General features: G+C 40.9%; 2 protein-coding genes across 5 annotated transcripts in view; one reads left to right on the top strand and one right to left on the bottom strand.

Moving 5' to 3' along the window:
• trpm1b (transient receptor potential cation channel, subfamily M, member 1b) overlaps positions 1–12738 on the top strand; it is a 27590-nt gene extending 14852 nt beyond the window's left edge. Inside the window, exons 9-27 of one of the 4 annotated variants that reach the window (XM_088297928.1) lie at positions 287–359; positions 449–549; positions 1794–1970; positions 2060–2194; positions 2304–2354; positions 2485–2625; positions 2723–2752; positions 2841–3133; positions 3558–3786; positions 3860–3991; positions 4392–4520; positions 4731–4859; positions 5576–5827; positions 5893–6085; positions 6875–6895; positions 6981–7125; positions 7266–7471; positions 7836–7968; positions 8559–12738. In XM_088297928.1, coding sequence (XP_088154054.1) covers positions 287–359; positions 449–549; positions 1794–1970; positions 2060–2194; positions 2304–2354; positions 2485–2625; positions 2723–2752; positions 2841–3133; positions 3558–3786; positions 3860–3991; positions 4392–4520; positions 4731–4859; positions 5576–5827; positions 5893–6085; positions 6875–6895; positions 6981–7125; positions 7266–7471; positions 7836–7968; positions 8559–9882 — 3894 coding nt within the window. In that variant the 3' untranslated portion in view covers positions 9883–12738. The remainder of the gene's footprint in view (positions 1–286; positions 360–448; positions 550–1793; positions 1971–2059; positions 2195–2303; positions 2355–2484; positions 2626–2722; positions 2753–2840; positions 3134–3557; positions 3787–3859; positions 3992–4391; positions 4521–4730; positions 4860–5575; positions 5828–5892; positions 6086–6874; positions 6896–6980; positions 7126–7265; positions 7472–7835; positions 7969–8558) is intronic. The other 3 variants (XM_088297929.1, XM_088297927.1, XM_088297930.1) reach the window with 3 other exon arrangements.
• Positions 10817–15313, bottom strand: LOC148335128 (ras-related protein Rab-8B). Its single transcript, XM_088297933.1, has 9 exons — positions 15042–15313; positions 14333–14393; positions 14196–14256; positions 14041–14118; positions 13832–13921; positions 13651–13716; positions 12178–12228; positions 11982–12103; positions 10817–11279 (listed from the first exon to the last, which is right to left on the bottom strand). Exons 1-8 carry the CDS (start codon positions 15163–15165, stop codon positions 12011–12013), a joined length of 624 nt encoding a protein of 207 aa, XP_088154059.1. The 5' UTR covers positions 15166–15313; the 3' UTR covers positions 10817–11279; positions 11982–12010.

The raw sequence follows: 15313 nt of genomic DNA, 5'->3' as shown, positions 1-15313 counted from the left end.
GGAAAACATTTAGACTGTACTGTGCCAAAATCTCCAAGCCAATTTGATTTCTTGTTTGTTGTTCTTGTCCAGTCAGTTCTGTAGTGCTGTAGTGGTGACCAAGTCAAACGCTTTTGAATTATTTCAAATGCTTTCTTCTGAAAGTTGAAACTGTCAAAACTATATTGGAATTGCCAATTCCACCACTTTGCAATCACAATTGCATTCATCAAGTCATAACATCACGCATCCCTCTCAGCGGCCACCATTTGTTTTCAAACTGTCTTTGCTTCTTCCTCACAAATAGATCACAGTTTTTCGAATGGGTTCCGAGGGTCAACAAGATATAGAAATGGCCATTCTTACAGCTTTGTTAAAAGGTACTATCATGACCAAAATAGCAACGCATAGATTCTCGCGCTGGCGTACCACACATTGCCTTGTCCTTTTCTTGTTTGTGTCTCGTCAGGCACGAACGCTTCAGCTGCTGACCAACTCAGTTTGGCTCTGGCGTGGAACCGAGTGGACATTGCTCGCAATCACATCTTTGTTTATGGGCATAATTTACCTGTAAGTGGTGTACGGCTCACAATACGTGTCGTCATTATTTTGCATTAATGCAGTACAATTTTAAAGCACTGACAGCAAATGTGGGACATGTTTATATGTTTATATATTTTTGCTGAAAAAAAATGTATTATCTTCAACACATGTTGCCTCTAACACCAAATAGTTCTCAGTGTAATGCAGTGCTGTCTTACACCAACTATTCCTTACTAGCGTGTACCCACCAGTGTTGAGCAAGTTACTTCTAAAATACAAGATATTACCTATTACATGTTACCTGCATGTGAAAGTAATACGTTTTGTCACAATAATATTGTAACTCAAGTTTAAATAACTTTTGAGTTCCTTTTTTTTTTTATCGGGGATTAAATTTAATAATGATTTTTGAAAGGAAAATGCAACATTTTCTACCATACTGTTGCTGGTAAAGTTAACTCATAATGAAGATATTTAACTATATAATGTGGGCTATAATATTAAATGGTTCGACTCTATGGTGGGAGATTACTACCTTTGTTCAATATTTGTATCAATAATTTTGGGGAAAAAATACAACTATTGGAACTGATATTTTGTCCAGTAATGAAATAATCTCAAAATGTAAACCATAAGTGAAATTATCACCATAATCAAATTAATTACACACCTAAAGATTAATGGCAAAACAGAAATAGATTAAGAGAGTGAGTGAAATAAAAGCAAAAATACTGTATTAGTGATAAGTCAAAGCTTACTGTGTTTTTTCTTTTTTATATATCTAAAGTTACGTTAGTTGTAATTATCTTTACTACAAGGAGACAAAGGTTCGAGGTGACTAAACAAAAGTGTAGAAATTATAAAACGAGCGCATCAGATTTCTCATTTAATAGCGCGTATTGTAGTTTGTCCGATTGAAGATGCCGTGGCATGACGTCATCGGCCTCCGCAAGTCTTCGGCTTCAAAAGGCAGACGATTTGCATTTTGATTGCGAACAGCCAATCACAATCAGAATGTTTTATATTCTTCGATCGATGGCACAAAATTCATCAAAATTTCTTTAAAGCTTACCCAGTAACTGAGGAGGAAAACTGCACTTCCTTTTACAGTCTTTGATTAAATTCGTCCCGAAATTTGTAACTCGTTACCAGACTCAGTAATTGAGAGTAACCGTATATTACTTGGTTACTGCCAAAATGTAGCTTATTACTTTTGTAACGCGTTACCCCCGCATTGGTACCCACATATTTTGTTTTTCTTGTCTGGTTAGCCTGCTGGTGCCATCGCCAACACGACCACCGCGCTGGCCCCAACCCAGGAGAAGCAGAAGAGTCCCGCCAGTGCCCCTCGCAACAAAAACAGGGGCAAGAAGGGAAAGGGCAAAGGAAAAGCTAAACCTGAACCTCCAGAGGAAACAGATCCACGGAAGTTGGAGCTCATCCGTTGGGTAAAACTGGACTTTTGAAAAAAACAGCCCCTCATATTGTTGGAATTGTAAAAAAAAAAAAAAAATGCATTGATTTTTTTTTTTGTTAGGTCAATTCTCTAGAACAGGCCATGATGGATGCTTTGGTGTTGGACCGAGTGGACTTTGTCAAGCTGCTTCTGGAGAACGGTGTCAATATTCACCACTTCCTCACCATTCCAAGACTGGAGGAGTTATACAATACGGTGGGGCCATGTGAACTTGCAGGAAAAGTTTGAAAGTCATTTCTTTATTGGTGCACTGCTAACAGTGTGAGGAGAGTGACTAATTTTGACTTTTTCCCCCTCATATCAGAAACTTGGCCCTGCTAATACTCTGCATGCTGTAGTTCGGGACGTCAAAAAGGTAATATAACGCCTCTGCTGGATTTTTTAAAAATTTTATTCTTTAAGATTGTTGCTTTTAAAGTTTTTTTTGTGTGTATGCGTGTGTAAACTTTGTGTCAATTCATCTTCTCTTGCTGATTTCTCTGCAGGGAAACCTTCCGCCAGATTACCAGATCACCTTGATTGACATTGGCTTGGTGCTGGAGTACCTCATGGGTGGAGCTTACAGGAGTAATTACACTAGGAAGGCTTTCCGCAACCTTTACAATACTCTGTATGGACTTAAAAGGGTACGCATCGGTGTAATGAATTAAAAATGGCTCATTGAACATTGAGAAGAATTCGTCAGTTTCATACTAATGATCATTTGTTGTCCTGCATTCTCAGCCTAAAGCGCTCAAGCTTCTCGGGATGGAGGTGAGGCAAACAACACAGATGATGTAAAAAAAAAAAAATAAAAAAAAAAAACAATATGGAAAAATATCTTCATTTTGCTGTTTGGTAGGATGACGAACCTCGACCGAAAGGCAAGAAAAAGGCAAAAAAGAAAAAGGAGGAAGAGGTGGACATTGATGTGGATGACCCGGAGGTGTCTCGCTTCAAGTATCCCTTTCATGAGTTGATGCTGTGGGCGGTGCTGATGAAGCGTCAGAAGATGTCGCTCTTCCTTTGGCAGCGTGGAGAAGAGGCCATGGCCAAGGCACTCGTGGCTTGCAAACTGTTCAAGGCCATGGCTCATGAGTGCTCCGAGAGCGAGCTCGTGGACGACATCTCTCAAGACTTGGAGAACAACTCCAAGTTAGTGTCCTGATTTGTTTTTAATCTCATAGTTGGGATTCATGGGGAAATACTGTGAACATCAAGTCCGTGGTTTGCTATTCGTGAATTTCCTAGATGTTTTTTTTTATTTATTTATTTTGATTTTTTTCTTGTCGCATGGCTGTGTTCCAACTCAATCTTAAAATAACTCCCCAGTTGAGTGAATTTCTTAACGTTATGACTCTGAGAAATGCTTTAATTGAGAGGCTGTAGTCTGAAAGTAAACAATAAATGAGCGAATCACATCGTGTGGGGTACAAACACAAAGCTTTGGGTATTCTGCAGCCTTGGATTTATTTCAAAGCTACGTCATTAAACATAAACAAAACATCCTTGTTTCTGAGCTATGAAAATTGACTGAATGGATTTCTCCAGATGTTGATCACGCCGTTCTTCCGTGTAGAGAGTTTGGCCAGCTGGCCTACGAGCTGCTGGACCAGTCGTACAAGCACGACGAGCAGGTGGCCATGAAGCTGTTGACCTACGAGCTGGTGAACTGGAGCAATTCCACCTGTCTGAAGCTGGCCGTGGCCGCCAAGCAACGCGACTTCATCGCCCACACGTGCAGCCAGATGTTGCTCACCGACATGTGGATGGGATGCCTGAGGATCGGCAAGAACCCCGGCCTCAAGGTGCTCACGTGCAATATCTTACCTCAGAAAACATGCAGTTGTGATAAACAACTTTTATTTTCTTTATGAATAGGTCATTTTGGGAATCATCTTACCTCCGCTGATTCTTCTGCTGGATTTCCGTCTCGGGGATGATGCGTCCTACGCTGCTTCTGGAGGCAAAGAGGAAGGAAAAGAGAAAGATGATGACACAAAATCCAGCAAGGTCCCAACCATTTTGTTCCCATTCTGTCTGCTGTTTTGATATTGTACATAAACCTATGAATGAAACATAATATTATATATACACTTTGTGTCTTATATTTCATTTTTAACTTTTGGTTATATTTTAAAATAATAATTATCGGTAATCCTTAAGCGACCGTGTATACGCAATTAGAGTTTTATGCAACCGCTAATTATTATTTTTTTTTTTTTTTTTAATAAACCATTGCACGGATTGCCATTTTCATTTAATTTATTTATTTTAATCAATTGGTTCCGTTCTTAAGGGCATCATTTTACGTTTAGAAGTCGCTTGGATTGTACATTAACTGTCGGAAGAAGGCTCTTTCTTTGAGAATGTAACACACATGAAATAAAAGTTCTGGTTTTGTGCCTTCTAGGACCCCAATGACGCCACTTCCCGGAAAGGGGATGAAGAGGAAGGCAGTGCTAGCGTTCGCAAAATCCCCATCGGAAAAAGATTATTTGAGTTTTATGACGCACCCTTCACTAAATTTTGGTTCAACACTGTAAGTTTTCAAACATTTGTAAATCTTATTTTGGGGTTACAGAAAACACTTGTGTACCTTTGGTGCTTGACTTTTTGGTGCAGGGAAAAGTATAAATGACTTTTGTGCTTAAGAGCCACACTTGATTTTTATATTGCAGGGAAGAGGATTTGCTGATGAGGTATTAATAAATAAATGAAAATAAATTCTATCTTGTTATTCATCTTCCAGATATGCTATCTGGGCTACCTGATGTTATACAACTACATCATCCTGGTGAAGATGGAACGATGGCCGTCCCTTCAAGAGTGGATCGTCATTGCTTACATCCTTACCCTCGGCAGTGAAAAAGTCAGACAGGTGAATTCGATTGAGTCCAAATTTCCGCAATGCCATCTTTAACTATCTCTCAATTAAAATATTTGAGCCACCGATAACTACATTTCAAGTGGACTCCATTTTTGGCACAAAGTTTTACGGATGGCGTACACTGGCGGATTTATACATTATTTATTTAGATATTTTTTTTACAGAAATTACAGTATTTGGCATTTTGAAAATATAATGATTTGGGACTTGGATTCTATTGGCTATTCATATTAGATCATGTGTTCTTGCAATTTTATCCATAACTGAGGTGTCATCATTTTTATATTACAGAATAAAGGTTGCCCCCCCCCTCCGCCCCCCCCAAAAAAACATGCAGTATTTCATGGAAGATGATAAATAACATTCAGTCATACAGTAACATGCAGATGCACTGGCATCCAAAGTAAAGCCCAATTTACTTTCTGTGTCTCATTTCAATTTCTAAACCTCACTTTCTGGAAGGTTTTTGCTCAAGCGAAACCGAGAAATGGAAGTTGGCACAGTGTTGTACCGATAAATAAGGAATGCATGCCCCCTATGGGTCAGAAGTGAAACTACACCTTGACTGAGACTGGTGGAAATCTAGTCTATTTCTGCTGAAAGATGTGCATTGTCTCTCTTCGTTTCTACACTTATTTTACAAATGACAAAAACAGAGTTATCCCCCACTTGTTCTCAGTGACTCATTGATGTCATTCCCTCTGAAGATCTTGATGTCAGAGCCTGGCAAGCTGAAACAGAAGATCAGCGTGTGGCTGGAGGAATACTGGAACATCACCGACCTGGTGGCCATCTCCACCTTCCTCCTGGGACTCATGTTGAGGCTACAGCACGAGCCCTACATGGGCTACGGGAGAGTCATCTACTGCATTGATATCATCTTCTGGTACATCCGCGTCCTGGACATCTTCGGAGTCAACAAATACCTGGGGCCCTACGTGATGATGATCGGAAAGATGGTACGTCACAAGAACATGCAGTCACAGCCGCTTCTTTATGTGACATGCGTTTGTGTTGGTTTCAGATGATCGATATGATGTACTTTGTGGTCATCATGCTAGTGGTGCTGATGAGCTTCGGGGTGGCCCGCCAAGCCATCCTGCACCCCGACGAAGAGCCGACATGGCGCCTGGCTCGCAACATTTTCTATATGCCCTACTGGATGATCTATGGAGAGGTTTTTGCCGACTCGATAGACCGTAAGACTAGAATTCATAGTAAGATTCTGTTTCCTGATTCTGGGCAGATGATCACAAATTCATGTGTATGATGTGATTGCTTTGTTTGCCTTTATTGGGAAATGTACACTCACTGTCCACAAAATTAGCTACACCTGTGACCTAGTGAAGATAATTCCGTCCTTTGTAGGGAAAAATGTATTTCCAAGAATATGAATATGTTCTACGCAGGCCCAGGAGTCGAAATATGGCATTCTGAGCAATATTGAGTTTGTGGAATATGAGTTAAGCAGCACAATACACCCGTTTTTAGCTTTGTCAGGGGGGCGGCCATTTTGTCACTTTTGTCGACTGAAAATGACAACACAGTTGCTCAGGGCTCAGTTAATGACCAATCGTGGCTCAGCTTCAGAAAACAGGTGAGCAGTCGTATTCCAATTCTTAGCGGTTGTGGAATTTAAGTCTTCATTAACATTTAAACAACTACTGAAATAAATGAAGTTTTCCTTGGTACTCTGATTTGTTGAGATGCACCTACGTTTTTTTTTTTAAATAAATGGGAATTCATAAAATAAGTGTCATTTCACAAACATGATCATCTGCCTCCAGTTTTTCTTGTTCATGCCTTTCTGTCACAGTTAAGACAGTCATTAATGAAATCACATTTTAATGTTTCTTTTCTTATAACGATAATTTAGTGCAAAGATTGAGACCAGTCCACTATAAGATACCAGCTTGATCGTGACAGAAGGATCATATGCAAATTACTATCGATTGATTTTATTTAATGCTTCCTCTCTCTTCTTCTCTGTGTGCTTTACTCTTAAGTCTATGCAATGGAAATCAACCGTGAGTAGTGCTCCCGACAAATTCAAATCAATCCTAATTGGATGGCGAGGCTGGTCATAACTGTGCAGCTCTTTTCTCCCCACAGCTCCATGTGGTGAACATTTGTATGACGAAGACGGGAAGAAGTTGCCCCCGTGCATCCCTGGCGCCTGGCTCACACCTGCTATTATGGCCTGCTACCTTCTCGTGGCCAATATTCTCTTGGTCAACCTGCTCATCGCTGTCTTCAAGTAAATATAACGTATATATGTATATTGGTATTTGTATATTCCCGCGACAGGGAAGTAGCTAGCTGGGCTTCGTTAGGTGTGCAGCGATATAGCAGAGGCACACCGCCGTATTATCGTACTCATGTGCGCGCATTCCGCAGCAACACCTTCTTCGAGGTCAAGTCCATCTCCAACCAGGTGTGGAAGTTTCAGCGCTATCAGCTGATCATGACGTTCCACGACCGGCCCATCCTGCCCCCGCCGCTCATTATCTTCAGCCACCTCTACATCCTCTTCAGTCGTCTCTTTCGACGCTGCGCCAGGAAGAAGCAAGATGGAGAACTCGACGAGAAGGACCGCGGCCTCAGTTAGTACATGCATGCGTGTGTTGTCAGTTGCGAGTTACATAGAATACTTTTAGGAATTTTTGTCAGCGGTAAGGTATAATCCAAAAAAAAAAATAAAAAATGGTAAAAAAAAACAACATAAAGTGGCTTGCGCTTCCTGGAGTGGCCGACTGGCTCTTTTTCGAAGGTCTTAAAACCATGTTAACACTAAAAGAGGCGAAAATGAACCTGCATACTTACCAAACCTTTGACACAGTAACGGTTCCAAGGTATTGGAACGATCCGCTTTAATAAAACAAGCTTAAACGAATGTATGAATTGATGTCTATCTACTTTTATGCGACTGTATCGACCGCCATCCTGTTGTGATACGTTTTGCCCAAGAGCTAAGACTGAATCCGGAGGAGCTGAAGAACTTGTACGAGTTTGAAGAACAATGTGTGGAGGAATATTTTCGCGAAAAGGAAGATGAGCAGCAGTCCTCGAGCGACGAACGCATCAAGGTTACTTCAGAAAGGTGAGCCCACGTTTCGCGAAGATTTTCCCCTGAATAATTGCAATATCAATTTAATATGTGATTAATTTTTTTTTAGCAAACACAAACAATACATGAATCTATTTATTTATTTAATTATTTTCTTTCACAATTATTAAATGAAACAATATCAGATTTTGTACACATAAATGCTTTAGTTTTTTTTTTTAGGTTAAACTGAATTAATAGGACAGGGTGTTTTTTTTTTTTTTAATCAACTTCAATTACTAAACACTGACTTGCAATTTTTTAAGTGTTCAATCTGACAACTTGACAAAATTCTACCAAACAAGTGTGGCGTAAACATAAGTCAGTCCTAAATCAGATTACAACAATAATGCACTGTGGCTTTGTGTCTTCAATTTTTTTTGTTTCGTGAAATAATGATCTATAAATGTGGATTGCATTTCTTGAGCAGTAAACTCCTCTAGACACTATGAAAATAAATAATAAATAATAAATGAATTACAGCTTTTATGATTTGAAAATTACATTTTCCTGTGTTGCGTTATGTTTGAATTTGAATAAATATTTACACCAGTCGCTCATGATCCCTTTGCTCTTCTTCAAAGAGTTGAGAACATGTCCATGCGTTTGGAGGAGGTCAACGAGAGAGAAAACACCATGAAGGCCTCCCTGCAAACGGTGGATCTCCGCCTGGCCCAACTGGAGGAGATCCACGGTCGAATGGCGCTCGCCTTGGAAAAGCTGGCGGGGGTAGACAGACTTGAGCTGACCAGGACTCATTCCCGCAATTCGTCAGTGTGCGATCCTTCATCTTTGGTTCGCCAGGGCAGCATCAACAGCGCTGACGGTTACAGCCTCTACCGCTTCCACATGGACATGGAGGAGTTTGCCACCAAGCAGAAGGACGCAGAGGAACCGTCAAAAAGTGGCCTTGAAAGACAGAAGAGTCAAGCTTCCAGCACGTGCGCTCTGAACCTCAAGGAGGGCGCTCAGACCTTAGAAGTTGGAAGCCTGAGTAGAACCAGGCCCAGCTCTTGCGTGGACATCCTCATATCACCGTGTGAACCCAAGCAGGCGTCTGCGGGATCCAGCAGCGACACATTCACCAGCAAAGAGATACTCGGAGGCTCGCAGCTGCTGGATCGAATCGCGGACAAGAACAGACTCAAACCGTCCTCTCCGCCCAAACGGACCAAATCGCTGAGACACTATCCAGCCGAAGAGCCGGCCACCTCCCCTCTGACCAAGAGAAGGAGCATGAGCACAATCATCATCAGCCCTCCCGAGGAACCTGACAAAAAAGCGCAACTGCCTCCCATGACTTTCTCCTCCCCAAAAAGGACCAAATCGTTGCGCTACGTCCCCGCCGAGAGCCAGAGCCAAACGTCCCCCATTACAAAGCGGAGGGCGATGAGCAGCATTATTTACAGCCCGGCCGAGGCGCTCGACGACGAGCTTCACGCTCAAGACTACACGTCTTTTGTGGAGCAGGCCGCCAAAACTCCCAAACAATGGCCCGTCGACCTGGAGTATACTTTACACCCGAGCTCAGTCGGTCACATGCCGAAAGTGTCAACAGTCAGAAGAACCATCCAGCAGTTTCAGAGCATCACCGTCGTGGCGACTGAGTTGAAAGAAAACGACGGGATCCATCCTGTTCCAACTGGAAGCGGTGGAACTCCGCCGGAGTTCACAGACGAGGTGATTAAGACGAGGGTGAAGAGAAACATGTCGGACGGCGCTCAGTATCTGACCGTCGCCGAGGATAAGTTCCTGCCCTCGCACAGGTCTTGGAGTTGGAACGCCAAGGATCGCAAAGCAAGAGGCACAGTGGTGAGCAAGAGAACATCCAGCAGCGAGAGAAACCTTGTGAACGCGTGTGGAGGAGCAGGACTCAAGATGGAGGATGACACGCATGAACAGAAATGACATCCAAAAATCTACGGTGGAAAATAACCTTCAAGTTGGGTTTCCTTCAAAGACGACGAGGACAAATGTCCAATTTGACTGTGATGTCCTGTTTAGATGATAAGGACTCTAAGGGGAGTGCAATTAATCAAGAGTTTGAAATATGATGGGAAAACATTGCAATATTGCTTTTTATAATATTACAAGAAAAAAGATGTAATTTTACAAAAAATTAAAAATTTAATATTAAGAGGATAAAGGTCAAAATGTTAAAGGAATAAAACAGGGAAAAAGTCACGATGTTGAACATTAACAGGACAGTGAGTAGAATGTTTTAATTTTTCAAAATTCATTTAAGAAAAAAAAACTTAATTTCAATAATTTGCATATCATTTGTTCATTTTTTATATAATCGTAGTTCTAGTAATTACTAATTAAATAACATGGGTGGCGCACTGGTCCCTCACTGTATAGGATTGAGTCTCATCACCCTCTTCACTGGAAACCCAAACGAGACAGTCTCCTGATCACAAATTTGCTGGATCAATACCAAAAGCATGTGTCACAAATGCGCGGCATTTGTCACTCGAGGAAATACTATAAGTCATTCATGATGACAATTTGCTTGCATGCGCTTCAAACTTAGGTTGTGGCATTGAACTAGTTCACCACCAGATGGCATTAAAATCTACACAGTCCCTTTAATATTTTGAAAGAAAAAAAATCATCAATTCAAGACTAGTTAAAATACTTTGTCTCAATATTATGACCAAAAACGTCAAAAAGATGCTAGTTGAATGCAGAATGAAGTTGTAACATTTGGGAAAAAAAACAGTTGGACGTAACAGTAAGCGAACGATTAAAATGTTAATTTAAGACTCCAAATCATCCTAAGGTGTGAGTGTAAAAAGTGGTCTGTCTTTCTGAAAACACCTGAACAATTCACACACTGATGTGACAGCTTTCCTCATTTAATATGAAGAACACCTACAGAATGTCAACACATATTGCACCGTGACATGAACTTTCAACATGTACTCAACAATCACTTTCATATGCAGACGGAACCGTCGTCTTTCTCTTTAGGTAGTGTACAATGTGCTTCATGTTCCGAAAGCATTCATGCAAAAACTGAAAATGGCATTACAACATGGATTCACTGCATCTCATCGGAGGAACTCTTCTCTTGTGGTTAATACATTTTAAAAATACAACACGTGGAGGTTGTACATGTCTAGTCTAATGCCCTCACGTCTGAGTATGTCATTTGATTAATAACGGTAAAGACATGCTCCACTTCATCTACCTTCAAAAATTAACTTCACAGATCGAATTGGTGGCAGCAGTTTTATATTTTTCATACTTTCACTGCTAAAATGTCTTCACGTGTCAAAGTTTCTCACTTTCGTTGATATGCATTTTCCATGAAAACAAACACAAATCCAGAAGAACCTGTGAGCTGAAGTGCCAGGATGAGGCAACCAGTTTGCGATCACACAATAGCAGACAGCAAAATACATGGTGTTTAATTTTCTTTTTATATATCTGCATAAATTTGTGAGAGTAAGAACTCTTTTTGGTATCGTATAAAGCGATAACAGTGTATTTCTACAAAAGCCAATAATGTTCATTTGAAATAATTTTTAAGCATAATGAAGACGGCATGAAAAAAATGTCAACTTTTTTTTTCCCCAAGTGTCTTTACCGTTATGCAATTAAATGAAACTTGTCCATAAACAGGAATTTACTCGCACACACGCACACACAAATACAATCATTGCTCGGACTCGATATGCATGTCGCACAGCATTGTCGTAGTCAATATGGCACAAGGTATAAAAGAAGTGCTACAAAGTGAAAAGAATGAGGCCTTTGTTATTGTCCATGTACAAGAACACTATGGTTTGCTAGAGTTGAATAACTGAGGTAATGGCAAAACACAAAACGGACGCCTCGCAGGCGGCGGCTACAAACAAACCGTGGCCGACCCTCACAGGTTCAGGCCCCGGTTCTACGTCAAGGGTCTTCGGTCGGACGAGCCCTCGTGTAGGAACCTGTCGGCTTACGCTGGGGCCGAGGTCGCCCTGCAAAAGAGGCAAGGGGACCCCTGAAAAAGTGCAAAGTCACACTGGCGTGTGCACGGCACGCTCTAGATGAGCGAACACTTGAGGAATTTGATCCTCTTGGATTTCTTCTCTGTGATCTTGACGGCTTTTCCGGCTCCTCCAGCAATATTGTCTGGCTATTTAAAAAAGGGATAAATAACATTTGTGCTGAATAAAAGTCAAACGTAACATGCAGTCCATAAGCACTTACTGTCTTTGAGCTCAGATTGTGAAGGATGTCTCTTCCCATGGTATAAAACGCCTGTTGAAAAAAGATTAAAAAATGTTACATATTCGGGAAGATTTTCCAACTTTTATTGTGCCAAGGCACATTTTACATTCAAGATAAAATCTCTCAGCTCACCATCAAATAAAAAGTGGATACACAGGTTAATAGTATTTGTTGCCATCTAGTGGACAGAACAAGCATTTCATTGTTCGCTCTGTCGCTAATGCATAGAAGAACGAGAATCATTATTTGTAGTAGTTTTGTATTTGTAGCTCACCAACCACAGCACCGCTACAGCACAGATTTTTTTTAATGGAAATTGTCAAACATGGAATTTCAGAGGTGCGTATGACGATAGCCTGCTGCATTAATCAGTACCTACGAAGTACCGCTCAACTTCAAAAGGGTTGATGACACCAAAAAAATGGAACAGTTCCTTAGCGCCTGATGTCACACTTGCCCACGCAGGTGTCCAAATAAGAGGCAACACGTGTTTACTTAAAACACTCTCCGTTAGAGTTAACTACAGTTTAATATTATTAATAGAATTAAACATTTTGTATTTAAAGACCAAAATAACCGTTAGCATATTGCAAACAATTTCTGTGACCCACCAAAGAAGGGCTAAGGGAAATTAGCATAGCTGTGTCGGTAATTCCACCTTTTTATTTCTTTAGGTCTGACAACTGTTTTTAACAATTTTCTGGGTGCAGAATCAAAAACTGATCTCATTTTTTTCTCTATCACGCCAAGTCTTTAGGTTATACACTCCCCGTTTTCTGAAATAATGTGCATTTGTTAAGTTAGTAGTTACGAGCTTTGAAAACTAATAAAAAAAAAAATTAAAAACGAAAAAAAAACTGACAACGGTGTGCCCATGGTTAGTAGGTTTAGAGAAAAGCCAGCACTAATCCTCTTAATCCCTACTATGCTCGATTTCTGTTTGCAGATATTCTTGGAACTGACTTATTGGGAGCCGCACACACCTCTCACCACACTGTCTCAATTGTGACTGCACAAACAAGTTGCCATATAGCTGTGGATAAGTCTTATTGTAATCAGCGGTTTTTAATACAGTCTTATGATAGCTAATCAGTGGAATTTCGCTTATTTGGACGATACGCCGTGGAGAAAAAAAAATTGACTTGCTGAGAAATTTTTGAACAAGCATGCCAACAATTTTAGTTTAAATCTGCATTTTTTTTTTCAAATTTTTCCCCTGTGTTATCTATACCAACTGCAAACTTAACACACACGGAGGAGCAACAGACAAATAGAGGATACAATTATACTCCCAGGCATACTGTATGACTATATATAATATGAATATTAAAATGACAATTCTAACTTGGGATTTGTCTAAATAAAACGGAAAAATATATGCCTGAAAAACGCAATACAGCAGGGGAAACACTAATCCCATTTGAAATGTCAAGATTGCAAACATTGACGTACCTCTTCTACATTAAGACTTGTCTTTGCACTGGTTTCCAGGAACTTGACACCATAATCAATAGCCAGCTGAAGAGAGGGAAAACAACATGTCAGTGATTGATTACCATGCATATTGAATGCATCTGAGTTCCTCCAATGAGACATTTTAAAGAGTTGCTGTTGGCGTCGGGGTCTCACTTACTTTTTCACCCCTGTCTTTGGACACCTGCCGCCTGTCACTCATGTCACATTTGTTACCCAGGACCATCTTCTCAACGTCCGATGAGGCGTGCTGGGAGATAAACATTACATACTTTGTTTGAATGTTCGCGAGACATCAAGGAAATCCAATCTCATGCCAAATCCTCGTAAAAATGTGAGACAGTCACGTCAAATCCATGCACAGCTCACCTCTTCAATATTCCTGATCCAGTTTTTAATGTTTTCGAACGACTTTTCGTTCGAGATGTCGTAGACCAGCATGATTCCCTGCGAGGAGGACAAAGACGAATCATTGTTCCTTCGTCCAGCTCCTCAACATTCCAGTACAGTGAGTGAGGACTTACCATGGCTCCTCTGTAGTAAGCTGTTGTGATGGTGCGAAAGCGCTCCTGGCCTGCAGTGTCCCTGAGTGCATCCAACAAATACAAATAGTCAAAGATCTGCGTGCTTTTCTTAAAAATGAAAATGAAATAACACTTACCAGATCTGAAGTTTGACTCTCTTTCCATCCAGTTCTATTGTTCTGATCTTAAAGTCTATGCCTGCAGTAAAATGAACAGAGACTTACAAGCTGACTGCAAAGAAAACAACGGAAACAGAAATGATATTTTGCCTCACTTCACTTGCACATTCACTTGACCAATGTTAAATCTGACCCTATTTTGTTAACACAAAGCTATTATTCTGTTGTATGAATGACAACAGGTTAACTGGTTCCTCAAACATCTAGTAAAAGAGCACTTCATCGGTCTACCTGTCACTACAACAGATGAGCAAACATTTCATGCGTTTAAATAAGTCATATTTTGACCAAGTAAGTGATATTGGATCATTTCCAATTCACATCACAGTAGAGAGAGAGAGAGAGTGGAGGTGGGAGGGGGGAGAGAGAGAGAAAGAGAAAGAGAAAGCGAGAGAGATAGAGCGAGAGAGAGAGAGAGAGAGAGAGAAAGAGAGAGAGCGAGAAAGAGAAAGAGAAAGCGAGAGAGAGAGAGAGAAGAGAGAGAGATAGATAGATAGATAGATAGATAGATAAATTGATAGATCCTATTGTCTTCTTCCCATGCAGTCAATCTCTGCCCTTGTTAATACAAATACGTAGCTGAATGTACACTAAATTCAGACACACTTGACATATTACAAGGTGCCCGTGCATTATTTTTACTAACATGCTTCTGCGGTTTACTCACCTATGGTGGATATGAAGGTGGTATTAAAGGAGTCTTCGCTGAATCGAAAGAGTAGACACGTCTTGCCCACACCGCTGTCGCCGATGAGCAACAACTTAAAGAGGTAATCGTACGTCTTCGCCATTGCGCCAAGCGAACACGACGAGATTTGGGTCAATAAACGGGAATGCTGGGCCGGGATCCCCCCCGTCTTTTGGGTCCTCAGCTGTCCGTCTCAGGCGGTCTGGCGACGGGCCAGTGCAGAGGGGAGTGACGTAATGCCATGCGTTGCA

This window comes from Idiotropiscis lumnitzeri, chromosome 6 (genome assembly GCF_059441095.1).
Source record: "Idiotropiscis lumnitzeri isolate Australia: NSW breed Sydney's pygmy pipehorse chromosome 6, RoL_Ilum_1.0, whole genome shotgun sequence".
Lineage (NCBI taxonomy): Eukaryota > Metazoa > Chordata > Actinopteri > Syngnathiformes > Syngnathidae > Idiotropiscis > Idiotropiscis lumnitzeri.
This window is presented reverse-complemented; position numbering and strand designations above follow the sequence as displayed.

What these genes read in the sequence shown, in the direction of transcription:
- LOC148335128 (XM_088297933.1), bottom strand. Translation starts at nt 15,165, where the DNA reads ATGGCGAAGACGTACGATTACCTCTTTAAGTTGTTGCTCATCGGCGAC. An exon ending in CAAGTCTTAATGTAGAAGAG is followed by an intron (nt 12,229 to 13,650) that starts GTACGTCAATGT and finishes TTTTTTCAACAG; the next exon opens with GCGTTTTATACCATGGGAAG. An exon ending in ACAATCTGAGCTCAAAGACA is followed by an intron (nt 12,104 to 12,177) that starts GTAAGTGCTTAT and finishes TTTTTTAAATAG; the next exon opens with CCAGACAATATTGCTGGAGG.